This window comes from Phaenicophaeus curvirostris, chromosome 12 (assembly GCF_032191515.1).
Source record: "Phaenicophaeus curvirostris isolate KB17595 chromosome 12, BPBGC_Pcur_1.0, whole genome shotgun sequence".
In the NCBI taxonomy this organism is placed as follows: domain Eukaryota; kingdom Metazoa; phylum Chordata; class Aves; order Cuculiformes; family Cuculidae; genus Phaenicophaeus; species Phaenicophaeus curvirostris.
The window spans coordinates 22,134,760-22,148,920 of record NC_091403.1 but is presented as its reverse complement, the minus strand read 5'-3'; the positions used below and the strand labels follow the sequence as shown (position 1 = coordinate 22,148,920).

Genomic DNA, 14,161 nt, shown 5'->3' with positions numbered 1-14,161 from the left:
GGGACAAGGGCATCTCCCAGGTGATGGCAGAGTCCCCTGCTCGGCACCAGCCCTGTTCCTCGCTCCCACGGCAATCCCCGCCCCGCCAGCCGCACCACAACGCTGACTCCATTTCTCTCCACGCAGATTCGTGGAACAAAGCAAAATCCAACAATCGGGCAGTGTCTGCAGGGGTCACCGTGCAGACACTCCTTTGAGGCTGATTTACGGTTTCCTGAGCCCCATGCAGAAGCCGATGCTGAGGCCGTTCTCAGCTGGTTTTGACTCTTATCCCCGTCTCATGGAAACCGCGCAGAGTGTAAAAGTGCAGCCCAGCCCAACTCACCTCCCGTTTATCCCGCAGCCACCACGACCACCGAGCCACTGCTGACACCTCTGCCGAGCCCCCGGAGCTGGCGCCGAGGCTGTGCCTGCTGAAGATGGCATTTCTCCACACGGGTGAGGAATAAGCAGACAAATGAATGGAGGGAATGGGAAACCTTGTGTTAAGAGGGCTGGTTAGTAGAACAGCCCATCATTTCCTTCAATTCCAGCACTGGTGCCGGCTCAGCGAGGGCAACACCAGCACCCTTGCACTTGGGGAAGGCCTTCAGGCACCGCACCTGAGCACTGGGAAGTGCAGCTCTTTCTCTAGATCTGAGGGATGCCATTCGCATCCGTCCTGAGGAATCTGAGTTTTGACTCAGAATTTAAGTCAGGGAGAGCTGGATGAGCTGTAGCAGAAAAAGGTCGTGAAAGGAGGATGGTGACCTGACAGAAACAGCTGCGCCCTCCAAGCCCAGGTATCTAAACTCTGCCCTGGTCTCAGGCAACCATTTAACCTGCCAGTGACACAAAGGACACCGAAGAGGGCTGCAGAAGACCAAGGCCACCAGCTGCCACTCAGCAGCCTCCCCAGACTCTCCTGGCCCCCCACAGAAGCCCGTGCCAGGGGCCAATCCCTACTGCCAGCTCCCAGCAGCGGTGCTCCCGGCCACCCTGTGCCTGGGATGGGCACTGGTTCTGCTGGGATGCCGGAGCTCCTGGCTGCCACAGGCAGCTGGCCCAGGCGCCTGTCCCTGCTTGAGGCACGGTGCCTTCCAAGCCCGAGGGCTACAAAGGCTCATTGGGAAGCAATAACACCGCAGATGAGTCTCAGAGAACACATCTTCTCCTGCTTCACTTCCAGGGGTGAACGGAGAGCCAGGGGGATTTGGAAATCTCTGTCTTGAGTGCACGAGGTTCAATTGCTTACGCTCTCCGTTACTAATGCACTCCCTCAGCAAAGCCCGCATCCGCTCCCTCTCCGCCCAACGATGCAGGAGCCGTAATTGAGTCGCAGCTCAGCTGTGATCAGCCTTCCTGCGGTGAGGCTCCCGGGGGACAAGCCCTGCCCCGGGATGGAGCATAGAGACATCCCTCTGCTCGTCCCTGCGCTGTCACCGATGCCAGCGGTGCTTCTCCCACCTCGCCCCAGCTCCAGCCTCGCTGCCTCCTCTGCCGCTGCGCTGCCCATTGCGCTCACGGCTCCTCTCCTCTGCTTCCAACAGCCCCGGGAGCTCCTCAGTTCCTGATCCCAAAGTCGTTCTGCTCTCATTATACGGTGCCTTTGGAAAGCCGTTGTTCCCAAGCCAGAAATGTTCATCAGCATGCTCCACAGCGCAATGCTAATGAGAATTAAATTGATTCATGGAAAGTACCTGCTCAGCAGGTTTCTTATCTATTATTCAACCATAACTGTATTGGATTCTGGCCTTTTTTCCAGTCCCAATACACTGTCCACCCTATGACTTCAATATACGGATAATGTATAGTTACAATCACTATAAATGACCTAATCCATACATTCCTAAAGTCTCTCTCTGGCTCCAGGATGGCTTCATCAATTTTTGTAATTTTTTCATTAAGGAAAAATACCATCTAGGCAGCCAGATGGAGATTTCCTTTGGGACCCCAGCCTATGTGCCAGGCTAAACGCCAATATGATCCGCAGCAGCCATGCTATAAATCCTGAAAAACAGAAAGACTTTACCAATACGACACCTACAGCCCTAACGGTCCTGAGTAACAGGCATCATGCAGCCAAAATATTCTACTTCCAGCTGCAGGGTGGATCACGTTTTGACAAACCACGTGAACTAGCTGGGCTCTCTCTGGCTCACAAAGCATAACGTAACAGCTTTTGTTAGTGGTTAGTTACAGGAATGACCCTCTATCTGGTCAGACGTCGGTACCTGGCAGTACTGACCACCTCATTGCCCCCATTGCACTCCCTCCCACAGCATCCCAGCATCCCGAAGCAGCCTTGGGTTTTTCTCCATCCCCAGGAGGCCAGTGCTTATATTCTTTACTGCCAGAAATGGAAGATTAAAATACGTGTGGACCTTGAATTTCCAATGAGATGCTCAATGCAGAAAACTGGCTCCCCCGGGGAAACAAAATGAGTCTCAGCATACGCTCAGCTCCAGTGGGACCACAACCCAGCCAAGAGCGCAGGGAGGCTCCCAGCTCAGAATCCTCATGAAAAGATGTTGAAAAGTATTATGTTAAAACTCTGAGGGTGCAGCTGGACGGTGGCTCTGAGCCTTGCAGCCTTTGTGCCTCTGCAGGAAGGATTCTCTAACCTTTGCATCTTCACAATGCAAAGTACGTCCTACAAAGCCAGGCAAGCTGCCCAGTCCGTCCCCTTGCCTGCAGAAGAGCAGTTTCCATTTACACCAACATCACTGCAGCTTTCCTGGTCAGCACCAAAGACTGAACAATTTGGGAGAACAGGCCCCCTGGTTTCCATAAGGAGAACTGGGATCACCTAGGAAAGGACAAAGGGGATGCCGGCAGCAGCTAAAAGATCCTGAGGGTCCGCTCTACAAACTGATTTTGTTAAAATGGCAGCTCCTTGCTCCACAGCGCAGCTCCTGATGTGCGTCTGGAGACAGAGCTGGGACTGCACTGAGGAAAATCAGATTTTACTGTATTTTACCCCTGCTGCAGATAAGAAGCCAGGGGACGCAAGATGGCATCTTGCATTTTATGTGTGCATAGAATAAACCAGATTCCTCATGGTATTTCAGCTGCCAAATCACTTCTGCAAGTGAAGACAACGGTTACCGGTGAAGGTAACCTACCCAGCTGCTAATTGCCAAAGTGTAATTAAGGGCAAAGTAAACTCTGCATCTATAAAACTATAACGCAGACCTGCTTAGGGTGGATTTTGCCATAGGGTTTGAGTTTTCCCACTGGCAAACTCATACCTCACATGGCATAAGACAAAGATGCGCACACACCACCCTCGAACACACATTGCTTGAAACGATAATGACCCAAGGACTACAGCAGAGCCCTGCACAAAATCAGGGCCAGCTAAGGTGCTTCTGTGCCTAGACGAAAGCTCAAAAAATTGCTCCAAGTATGACTTCCTTTCTGTCACGACAGAAGACAGAAGGCTCTTTATCAGGGGGTGCAAGGATAGGACAAGGGGGAACTGTTTTCAGCTGAAAGAGGGGAGATTGAGGTGAGATCTTGGGCAGAAATGTTTTCCCGTGAGGGTGGGGAGGCCCTGGCCCAGGCTGCCCAGAGCAGGGGTGGCTGCCCCATCCCTGGAGGGGTTCAAGACCGGGCTGGATGCAGCTTGGAGCCCCTGATGCTGTGTGAGGTATCCCTGCCCAAGGCAGAGGAGTTGGAACTGGATGGGCTTTGACATCTCTTCTGACCCCAACCATTCCATGATTCCATTCTATGAAGGTGGTGGGGTAGCCTTTCTCCTGGGCTCTGGCAGCAGCCGGCAGAGCTCTGCTGCATGGCGAGGCAGCACAAGGAAAAACACCTCCTGGGGCGATGGAATTGTCACATAAATGTAAGTACGAAGTCACCAGCAGCCAAAGCAGCTCCAGGTCCATTGGGAAGACAAGGGGGGAATCAACAAGAGGTGCCCGATGAAGGAAAAATTAGGATATATTTTCCTGAGTTCTGAAGCTTCTAAGAAGCCCATAGGAACAACAGCCAAGCCCAAATAACCACAAATCCTTCCACAAGGATGGATTTAGACCCATCCTTTCAAACCATCCCCCAGCCCTGGCAGGACAAGCTCAGGCATACGTGTACACGGACGGCAGTGCCGCTGTGACCGTCACAACCTGCTCCCCATCTCCTCGCCATGCAAGAGCCGCGGTCCCCACAGACACTCGCTGTGGATTCATCAGCCCTGCAGGCAATTCCGGATCATCCATATGGAATTGCTGTCACACTGGTGCAATAATTTACTCTGAGAAAAATTCAAAGAAAATAATTTGACCCCAAACCTCTTTATCTGCAGAAGGAACTCCAAAGCCTTCTGTAAGCAAACAATAACTGTTTTCTCTGACCATAAGCAAGTGGCTGATGACAGAAGCACCGCTCAGTTCTCTCTGCAACCACACTACCGCCTGATCCCTGCACTAATGAGGGATTGTCTATTCTTGACTAAATTGAGAGCAAATAAAACACAGCACTTCTCGCACAGCAAATTCCTGCTTGTTCCCAGCTTTCTTCAGCCATGCCCTGCCCCTTCTAACAACCAACAGTTGTGCTGCGCTGCCTCTGAGCTTGGAGACCATGAGGGTGGTGGGTTTTGAGTGGTTGCCCTATGATGTCCCTCATTTGGGTGTTCTAGCCTGAGGAAGGCAGACGGACCGCTCTGTTCCAGTGGGAGCAGATGCAAGCTTGTTGGGATTCCCACTAGTCCTGCACAAGCCATGCTCGCCACAGGGTACAGGACATTCATAGAATCATAGAATCATAGAATAACCAAGTTGGAAGAGATCCATCGGATCATCGAGTCCAACCATTCCCATCAAACACTAAACCATGTCTCTCAGCACCTCATCCACCCATCTTTTAAACCTCTCCAGGGAAGGTGAATCAACCCCCTCCCTGGGCAGCCTCTGCCACTGCCCAATGACCCTTTCTGTGAAAAAGTTTTTCCTAATGTCCAGCCTAAACCTCCCCTGGTGGAGCTTGAGGCCATTCCCTCTTGTCCTGTCCCCTGTCCCTTGGGAGAAGAGCCCAGCTCTCTCCTCTCCACAACCTCCTTTCAGGGAGTTGCAGAGAGCAATGAGGTCTCCCCTCAGCCTCCTCTTCTCCAGGCTAAACACCCCCAGCTCTCTCAGCCGTTCCTCATAAGGCCTGTTCTCCAGCCCCCTCACCAGCTTCATTGCTCTTCTCTGGACTTGCTCCAGAGCCTCAACATCCTTCTTGTGGTGAGGGGCCCAGAACTGAACACAGGATCGGTCTCACCAGTGCCGAGTCCAGAGGGAGGAGAACCTCCCTGGACCTGCTGGTCACGCCGTTTCTGACCCAAGCCAAGATGCCATTGGCCTTCTTGGCCACCTGGGTCCCTGCTGGCTCATGTTCAGTCGCTGTCAACCAACACCCCCAGGTCCCTCTCCTCCAGGCAGCTTTCTAGACAGACTTCTCCTAGTCTGTAGCTGCTCAGGGTTGTTGTGCCCCAAGTGCAGGACCCGGCACTTGGCCTTGTTAAACCTCATCCCATTGGTCTCAGCCCAGCGGTCCAGCCTGTTCAGATCCCTTTGGAGCCTCCCGACCCTCCAGCAGATCAACACTTCCACCCAGCTTAGTGTCATCCACAAACTTGCTAAGGGTGCACTCGATGCCTTCATCCAGGTCATTGATAAAGACATTGAACAGGGCTGGACCCAGCACTGAGCCCTGGGGACACCACTTGTCACTGGCCTCCAGCTGGAGTTAACACCATCTCCCACCACTCTCTGGGCCCGGCCATCCAACCAGTTTTCCACCCAGGAGAGTGTGCGCCTGTCCAGCCCAGAGGTGACAGTTTCTCAAGCAGAATGCTGTGAGAAACTGTGTCAAAGGCTTTACTGAAGTCCAGGAAGATCCATCCACAGCCTTTCCCTCATCCAGCAGCCAAGTCACTTTGTCATAGAAGGCGATCAGGTTAGTTTGGCAAGACCTGCCTTTTGTGAACCCGTGTCGACTGAGCCTGATCACTCGGTTCTCTTGCATGTGCTTCATGATAGCACTCAAGATCACCTGCTCCATGACTTTCCCTGGCCCTGAGGTCAGAATGACAGGCCTGGAGTTCCCTGGATCCTCCCTGCAACCCTTCTTGTAGACGGGCACAACATCAGCCTCCAGTCCAGTGGGACTTCCCCAGTCAGCCAGGACTGTTGGAAGATGATGGAAAGGGGTTTGGCCAGCACATCCACCAGCTCCTTCAGTACCCTTGGGTGTCCCTACAAGTCCCCCAAAAGGTTCAAGTAAGATTAGGGTGGATTTTACCATAGGGTTTGGGGTTTCTCACTGGCAAACTCCTACCTCGCATAGCACGAGGCAAAGATACACACCCTCCACCCTCAAACACACAGGACCAAGTGTCTATGGGCTCCCAAGCAGCTACCCCCGAGCCAACAGGGACTCACTCCACTGTCCACTGACACTGAATTCCACCCAGCGCTGTGTAGGCAGAGGCCATTCCCTGTGCTCCTGTCTGTGCTTGGGAACCTCCCTTCACACACGCTGCTACACACCCCAGAGAGGACACCCAACCCTATGCGAGCTGTGGAGGAGCTTCCACAGACTGATGGCATCTCCAGCAGGACGTTGCCCGCTACTTTGATAACCTCTCAGTGAGGGATGTCACTCACTGTGCAGTCTTTGCCCATCTTCATATGTGGCTTTGAGGAGAAACCAATTTGCAAGGTTTCAGCTAGAAGAGAGAGTTATTGCGTGTACCAACTGAGAGGAACCACAGATACCATTTGTGCCTCTAGTCCGGGACAGGGCAAACCAAAGCATCACATTTCCAAGGAAGGAGATGGCTTTGCCTGAAATGTGGTCACAGACGTCACTCCCACAGACACGATCCCTTTGAGCTCCTGTAGAGTGAGTCAAAAATTAAAAATAAGTGGGTTGCTCAAGGCACTTTCAGCGTTCCCCAGACACCTTAAAAAAGCCTCCTACCCTGCATTACCTAATTTTTACATGACAGAGGCAGAAAATGTCTCCTTTCATGATGCTGTTGTACATATCTTTCTACAACAGCATCACCATGTGCGTGTGTGTGCATGTGTGTATTTGTCCTCAACATCTGATATGGAAAAGTGATAAGCAAAGTAGTTCTTTCAGCAAACTGGCTCCTACGAGGGCGGTGGCTGGCAGCTTCACAGCAGTTGACACCAAGAAGTCAACAGAAAATAGACGTTTCAGCTGGTGAAGAAAGAGCAGCACCAGAAATATTTCCAACGAGTCTCCATAACAACTCGCGTTCCTGCCTCCCATTCGAGTGCCAGTAAAGATGTCACTGGTTTCTCAGTGGCCATTCAGTGGATGTTTGCCTCAGCTGTCTTTTATAGCCTTTGTATTTAAAATTATACACTTGGAAATGGGTTTGAAAGGGAAAAGGAGATGAAACCTAGGAAACTCACAGCTTTGACTCTTACTTTGTCTTCAGACTCACTGTGCTTTCCAGGTGGTTTTTGTCCAAGCCCACAGCCCATAGGTAAAGGTTTGAGCAGGGGAGGAAGGATGCTGCCCTAGAGAACAGCTCTGCTGAGATTTAACTGAGCGAGAATGATAGATTTCTGTCGCAAATACGATTCCAATGCTATAAATAAAAGCATTCCTTTGAACAGTGCAACAGCAAACGCGCCAAAGAAACCTGTTGGCATTCTGTCCTACAGGAGAGATGGGGAGAGGCCCTTGATCAGGGAGGGCAGGGATAGGATGAGAGGGATGGTTTTCATTTGAAAGAGCAGAGATTGAGATGAGATCTTGGGAAGAAATGTTTTCCTCTGAGGCTGGGGAGGTCCTGGCCCAGGTTGTCCAGAGCAGGGGTGGCTGCCCCATCCCTGGAGGGGTTCAAGGCTAGGTTGGATGGGGCTTGGAGCCCCTGATCCAGTGGGAGGTGTCCCTGCCCATGACAGGGGGTGGGACTGGATGTGTTTTGAGGTCCCTTCCAACCCAAACCGTTCCAGGGTTGCTTTCACTATCCCTGGGACCTGCCAGCTGGGAGGCATGCGATGGTATCCCTTCTGCAGCCCACAGACTTTGCCAAGGGACTCCTCGAGGGCCAGGACCTCTCCTCACTACTACAACCCCCTGGTGGTGCTGTGGTGGCTTTGCTGGAGCTTCTCTGGGGCTGGACAGTGAGACCAAGGGATGCTGAGAGCACCTGACCCACAGCCTCCGACCCAACGCCCGTTGTACTCCACATCTCCGACAACAGGTTTGGCACCGGTCTCTGTTGCTGCACCCCAGGTTTGGGCTGCGGTGGAGAAGAGCAGGTCCTGGAGCAAAACATAAACTTTTCTGCATGAAGCTTTGTGGATACCAGACCTCTTGGCAGCGAGGAGTGACCTGCGGTGCAGAACACATCACCTGTGCTGAGGACTTCAGAGAAGAACCCCACTGCGTAAGCAGCACTCTGCTAACCTATTTCCCAACAAAAGCAATTGGAAACTCTCAGAAGATAAAAAGATAATGAACGAATAACCTTCAGAGCAGCCAGCGCTGCAGAAAGCCAAGGTTCCCTTTGTGTTGACTGCCTGTTATTAATGATCCTGTCAGGTCCCCTAATGAACTTTGTGCTTCTTGTGGGAAATGCGGGGTTTGTCCAAAAGCTTGGTCAAGAGCTTGTTTTTATCTATTTCCAAGTTCTTACATTCTGATTCTAAGAAACTCTATTTTCACGTTTATTTTCTCATAAATAAAATAAAGCGTCTCCACGTTCTCTCAGTTCCACTGAGGTCTGAAACAAAACGCCACTGTCTGGGCAGGAAAATGCTTGATGCATCGAGCAATGGCAAAGCATTAATTATTTCAAGCCCTTTACACCACCGCTGACACCACAGGGAAGAATTTAAAGCATCTCCTCAGACAAGCAGCTCAGTCAGAGCGAAATCGCAGTGCAAGAGCACAGCTTCGGCTGCTCAGAGCTTGCTTTCTCCCAGCAGCGGCTGCCAGGCTGCCTCGCTGGCAAACCACGCTGCGTTTGTGTTTGGAGAGACACAGAGCTCGAGGTGGTAAATAGAAATTAAATAGACTGCCCGAGCGGACCCCGGCCATGGAGATGAACAAACAGCCGTCGGGGATGGCTGCACCTCCCCGCCAGCCACGCCGCTCCCCGCCAGCCACGGGTGCAGGGTCCCCAGCACCAACAGCCGGTGGTCAGCACGGCACCCAGGGATGGAGCATTCACGGGCTTTGCTGCCTTCCCACATCTGATGGTCCCCACGCTGCAGACCACCGCCTTCATTGCTCTGAAAGGCTCCTCTGTGGCATGCTTATTCCACATTATTAAAATAATATACAATATTGTGAAAATATAAGCTTTTTGAGTCAAGAAAGCCCAACATCATCACGTCCAGGCAGCTGCTGGGAGTCCCCAAGCCCTGGCAAGTGGACGAGACCCACAGTCCTTCTCGCTGGCAGGCACAGACTGGCATTGGGAGACCAGCAGAGACAGACAGCGGGACAGCGTCCTCCCCAAACCGGCAGACTACTGGAAGAAACAAAAGAAACCCCAACAATAAAACCACTTACAGAGGTGCTGCCTGCCTGCCTCGCTCCCTCTGCCTGCAGCAGCTCTGTCTCCCAGCACTCTCCGAGGGACCACGACGCGAGCTCTCCCAGCTCATCCGCCTGCTTGGGGGGGAAAACCAGGGCAAAGAGAGGAAGGATTTGTCCAAGCTCAGACAACAAACTGTTCCTTCAACATGGGAATATTACCAAAGTAAAGCTGGGAGAATCAAATGAAAGAGGCTTTATTTAGAAACAGAATATTCAGGTATTATCTAGCAGCATCGAACCTGCTCTCACGCCTTTATCAAGCACAGCCTGAGATTAATTCTGTCAACAGTTTTAACCAGTGCCTTTATCGGAAATGTAAATAAGACCTCTTAAAATCAGCTCTGCCTCCGAGGAGTGCTCCTTCCTTTTCCTTCCAGTGACAGGCAGGCCAGGGAGGGTCTAACGCCCAACCACATCCCCATACACTAAGGGGGTGAGCGGCACAAAGACACGGGCACAGCAGCAAAACCACACGTTGCAAACTTCCAGCAAGCAGCGTCGCTCCTGAGACATGCTCCGCAATGAACAGCGCTGCGCGGGGAAACAACACCGTGCTCTTCAGACAGTTTCTCCATATTTAAGTAAAAATAGAAATACATCAATTAGAAACGACAGGCGCAGGAACAGCCTGGGTGAGGGAACACCATGGATCTCGGCAGGACGCGTAATATCTGCGCTCGCGAGGGAATGACCTTCAAAACTCATTCACCGCTCGCAGCCGTATGGTGATGGTTTCTCACTTGCGAAGGATTATACATTCTTACTATGTACGTTTTAATTTTGCACCAACTATAAATACTTGGCTTATAAGGCAGTATGAAAGCAACAGAAAGCAAATATTTAAGTGGGGTAACCTTGATTGCGAAGGCAATATGAGCCAATTCCTTACACCTTAGGCCACGCATACTAAACACCAGGATTCACTATTTACTATGCTGCACAGAAAGTGAGCTACTGAAATACGTGATCAAGTAGTATTTGCTCTTAAAAACCAGACAGACAGGCATGCACAATGACGACACCTCGTTAAATTATCTTAAGGACAGAAAATCCAGATTTATCTAACCTGCATTGCCTACACTTTCTCTCCCAAACTACAGCTTTCCATTTAATTTGTATTAAAAGTAGCTCTGAGAGGAATTAGTTATGCTTATGCAAAATCAAGTGGGTTGCTGTTCCAGTTGTTTACTGGGTCACACTTTCCAGTCCAGGTGGGGGAGGCGAGGGGAGAAGGAGCAGCATTAGCATTCTTCAGCTGTTATTTGCGCAAAAACACCGTATTTGTCTATTTTAGACCATTTAAGCAGAACGGATGGTGCCTCCCATAGCCTGCAGCATCCCTCGGTACCTATTCCTTATCACTTAAAGCATGGCTCTGTCTGTAAGTGCAAAGATGTTCCCTCCTCCTTGGAGCTGCAGGACGGGGAGAACTGGGGAGACCAGTGATGGGTGGAAGGGGGGAGCTGTCACTATTTGCTTATTGAGTCACCTTTACTCCAAACTCTGCCCTGAATTTTCTATCGCCCGTTGACTGGGCTGGAGCCAGCAGGCAGCAACCAGAGCAGCTGCAGGGGCCACAGTGCAGGTTTGGGGTGAGGTGATGATAATGGGAGGAATGAGAGACAAAAGGAGACGGAGCGGGGATGCTCCTGGCAGCCCTCAGTCACAAGGTCCCGTTATTTAAGGAGTTGCAGAGGGGACGGTTAGCGGGTTTGACTAGTTTTCAGAAATACAACATTCCACGGTCCCTGCACGCAGCCCCTGGCTAAACCAGGCAGGGGGACACCGTCCAGGGTCCTGCTCCTCCTCCTGCTCCTGGACCTCCTCCTGCCCCAGCACAGGGGGCGCAGAAGATGCACTCCCCATCCCCGCCACCCTATTACAAAGCCACTTGTGAGGGAGGGAGAGGGGGCACCCCGGGATGCAGAGAGCCCCTCTCTGCCCCGCGGCGTCCCCTCTGCTGCGCAGCATCATTCCCTGCCCTTCAGCATCCCCTTTGCTCCTCAGCATCCCTCTATACCCCATGGCATCCTCTCTTGCACCACAGCCTCCCTCCTGCCCCGCATCCTCTTACTCTTGCCCCACAGCATCCCTTCTGCTCTGCAGCATCTTTCTCTGCCATGGAGCATCCCCTCTACTCCGCAGTGTCCCTCTCTGTCCCACGGCATCCCCTTCTGCCCCACAGCATGCCCTCTGCCCCACAGCATCCCTGTCTTGCCCCTCAGCATCCCCCCAGCCCTGCAGTATCCCTCCTGCCACGCAGCATGCCCTCTACCCCGCATCATCCTTCTCTGCCCCACAGCATCCCTCTGTGCCCCAAGGCATCCCCCCTGCCCCTCGGCATCCCCCCTAGCCCGCAGCATCCCTTCTGCCCCACAGCACCCCTCTTGCCCTGCAGCATTCCCCCCGTCCCGTAGCACTCCTTTCGCTTCGCAGCATCCCCTTCATTTTGCAACACCCCTCCTTCCCTGCAGCACCCCATCTGCCCCTCAGCATCCCTCCTGCACCGCAGCACTCACCCTGTCCCACTGCATCCCTCCTTCCCCGCAGCATTCAACTGCCCCTCAGCATCCCCCCTGCCCTTCAGCATCCCTCCTTCCCTTCAGCATCCCTCCTTCCCTTCAGCATCCCTTCCCCTCAGCATTCCTCCTTCCCCTCAGCATCCCTCCTTCCCCTCAGCATCCCTCTTTCCCCTCAGCATCCCTCCTTCCTTTCAGCATCCCTCCTTCCCTTCAGCATCCCTCCTTCCCCTCAGCATTCCTCCCTCCTTTCAGCATCCCTTCTCCCCCTCAGCATCCCTCCTTCCCCTCAGCATCCCTCCCTCCTTTCAGAATCCCTTCTCCCCCTCAGCATCCCTCCTTCCCCTCAGCATCCCTCCATCCCCTCAGCATCCCTCCTTCCCCTCAGCATCCCTCCATCCCCTCAGCATCCCTCCTTCCCCTCAGCATCCCCCTGCCCCTCAGCATCCCTCCTTTCCCGCAGCATCCCCCGCGGCTCTGGGCTCGGAGCGCGGCGGGGGTCGGGAGCCGGTGGGAGCGGGGATTCCGCCTTTGTTGGGGGCGGCGGGGCAGGACCGAGCTCCCCCCGCTCCCTTCGCGTGGCGGCTCGGCTGACCTGGATGGTGCAGGTGTACTCGCTGTCGTCCAGCAGCCGCACGGTGCAGTTGTACTCCCGGTCCAGGTTCCTGCTGCTCCCACTCATCCACCTGCTCAGCATCTTCCCGGGGCGCCGAGCGGCCGAGCCTCCGCTCACATCCCCGCTGCCGGCGCCGGGCGATGCTGGGCGGTGCTGGGCGGTGCTGGGGGATTCTGGGCGGTACTGGGGGATGCTGGGCGGTACTGAGGGATGCTGGGCGATACTGGGGGATGCTGAGCACTACAGGGTGATGCTGGATGGTACAGGGTGATGCTGAGCGGTACTGGGTGATGCTGAGCGGTACAGGGTGATGCTGAGCGGTACTGGGTGATGCTGGACGGTACAGGGTGATGCTGAGCGGTACAGGGTGATGCTGAGCACTACTGGGTGATGCTGAGCGGTACAGGGTGATGCTGAGCACTACAGGGTGATGCTGAGCGGTACAGGGTGATGCTGAGCACTACAGGGTGATGCTGAGCGGTACAGGGTGATGCTGAGCGGTACTGGGTGATGCTGGACGGTACAGGGTGATGCTGAGCGGTACAGGGTGATGCTGAGCGGTACTGGGTGATGCTGAGCGGTACAGGGTGATGCTGAGCGGTACAGGGTGATGCTGAGCGGTACAGGGTGATGCTGGGCAATGCAGGGTGATGCTGAGCGGTACAGGGTGATGCTGGATGGTACAGGGTGATGCTGGACGGTACTGGGTGATGCTGGACGGTACTGGGTGATGCTGAGCGGTACTGGGGTGCGCTGTGGGGTGCGGGGCACAGTGCCTGGGCCCAGGCGCACGGCGAGTGGGATGGAGCAGTGGTGCTGTTGGAACCGGTTGTGGGGCCAATCTCAGCACAGCGGTGACGGGCTCCACCGCAAATCAATGCAGCATGGGTGGCGTGGGAAGGAGAACCCCCAGGAGCCCCACGAGGTGCAGGGCTCAACTGCGGGTGCAGGGATGCAGGGTGACCCCCAGGCACCCCATGAAGTGTGGGGCTCAGCTGCGGGTTCCTCACCACAACTCCTGCCTGCAAGCGCGGAGGAGAGAGTCACGGAATCATAGAATGCCAGGTTGGAAGGGTGAGCCTTAAACGTGCCCAGTGTAGAAGAATCTACCCCTTCTCTGGGGAGGTGTTTCACTGTTCTCATGGGGAAACATTTTCTTCTGGAATCCAATCGGAATCTCCCCAGCACCAACTCAGCCCCATTGCCCCTTGTCTTTTCCACGTGACTCCTTGTGAAAAGGCAGTCTCTGCCCTCTCAGCAGACACCCGTCATATACTAGTAATAAGGTCTCCCCTAAGCCTTCTCCTCTCAAGGCTGAACAACTCTAGCTCTCCCAGCCTTACTTTGTAGGGTAGGTTTCCTCATCCTCTGAGCACCTTAGCAGCCCTTCTCTGGGCCCCTTCCAGCCTGTGCAGGGGTGTGGGGCTCCCTAGGGACCCCGAAGCACCCTGCGAGCTCCTGTTCT

The 14,161-nt window shown here is 53.8% G+C and overlaps 1 protein-coding gene across 2 annotated transcripts in view; it reads right to left on the bottom strand.

Moving 5' to 3' along the window:
* Nucleotides 1–12,910, bottom strand: part of FRMD5 (FERM domain containing 5) — a 90,981-nt gene extending 78,071 nt beyond the window's left edge. For both annotated transcript variants that reach the window (XM_069866636.1, XM_069866637.1), the window contains exon 1: nt 12,676–12,910. In XM_069866636.1, coding sequence (XP_069722737.1) covers nt 12,676–12,777 — 102 coding nt within the window. In that variant the 5' untranslated portion in view covers nt 12,778–12,910. The remainder of the gene's footprint in view (nt 1–12,675) is intronic.
* Between the last annotated feature and the right edge of the window lie 1,251 nt (nt 12,911–14,161).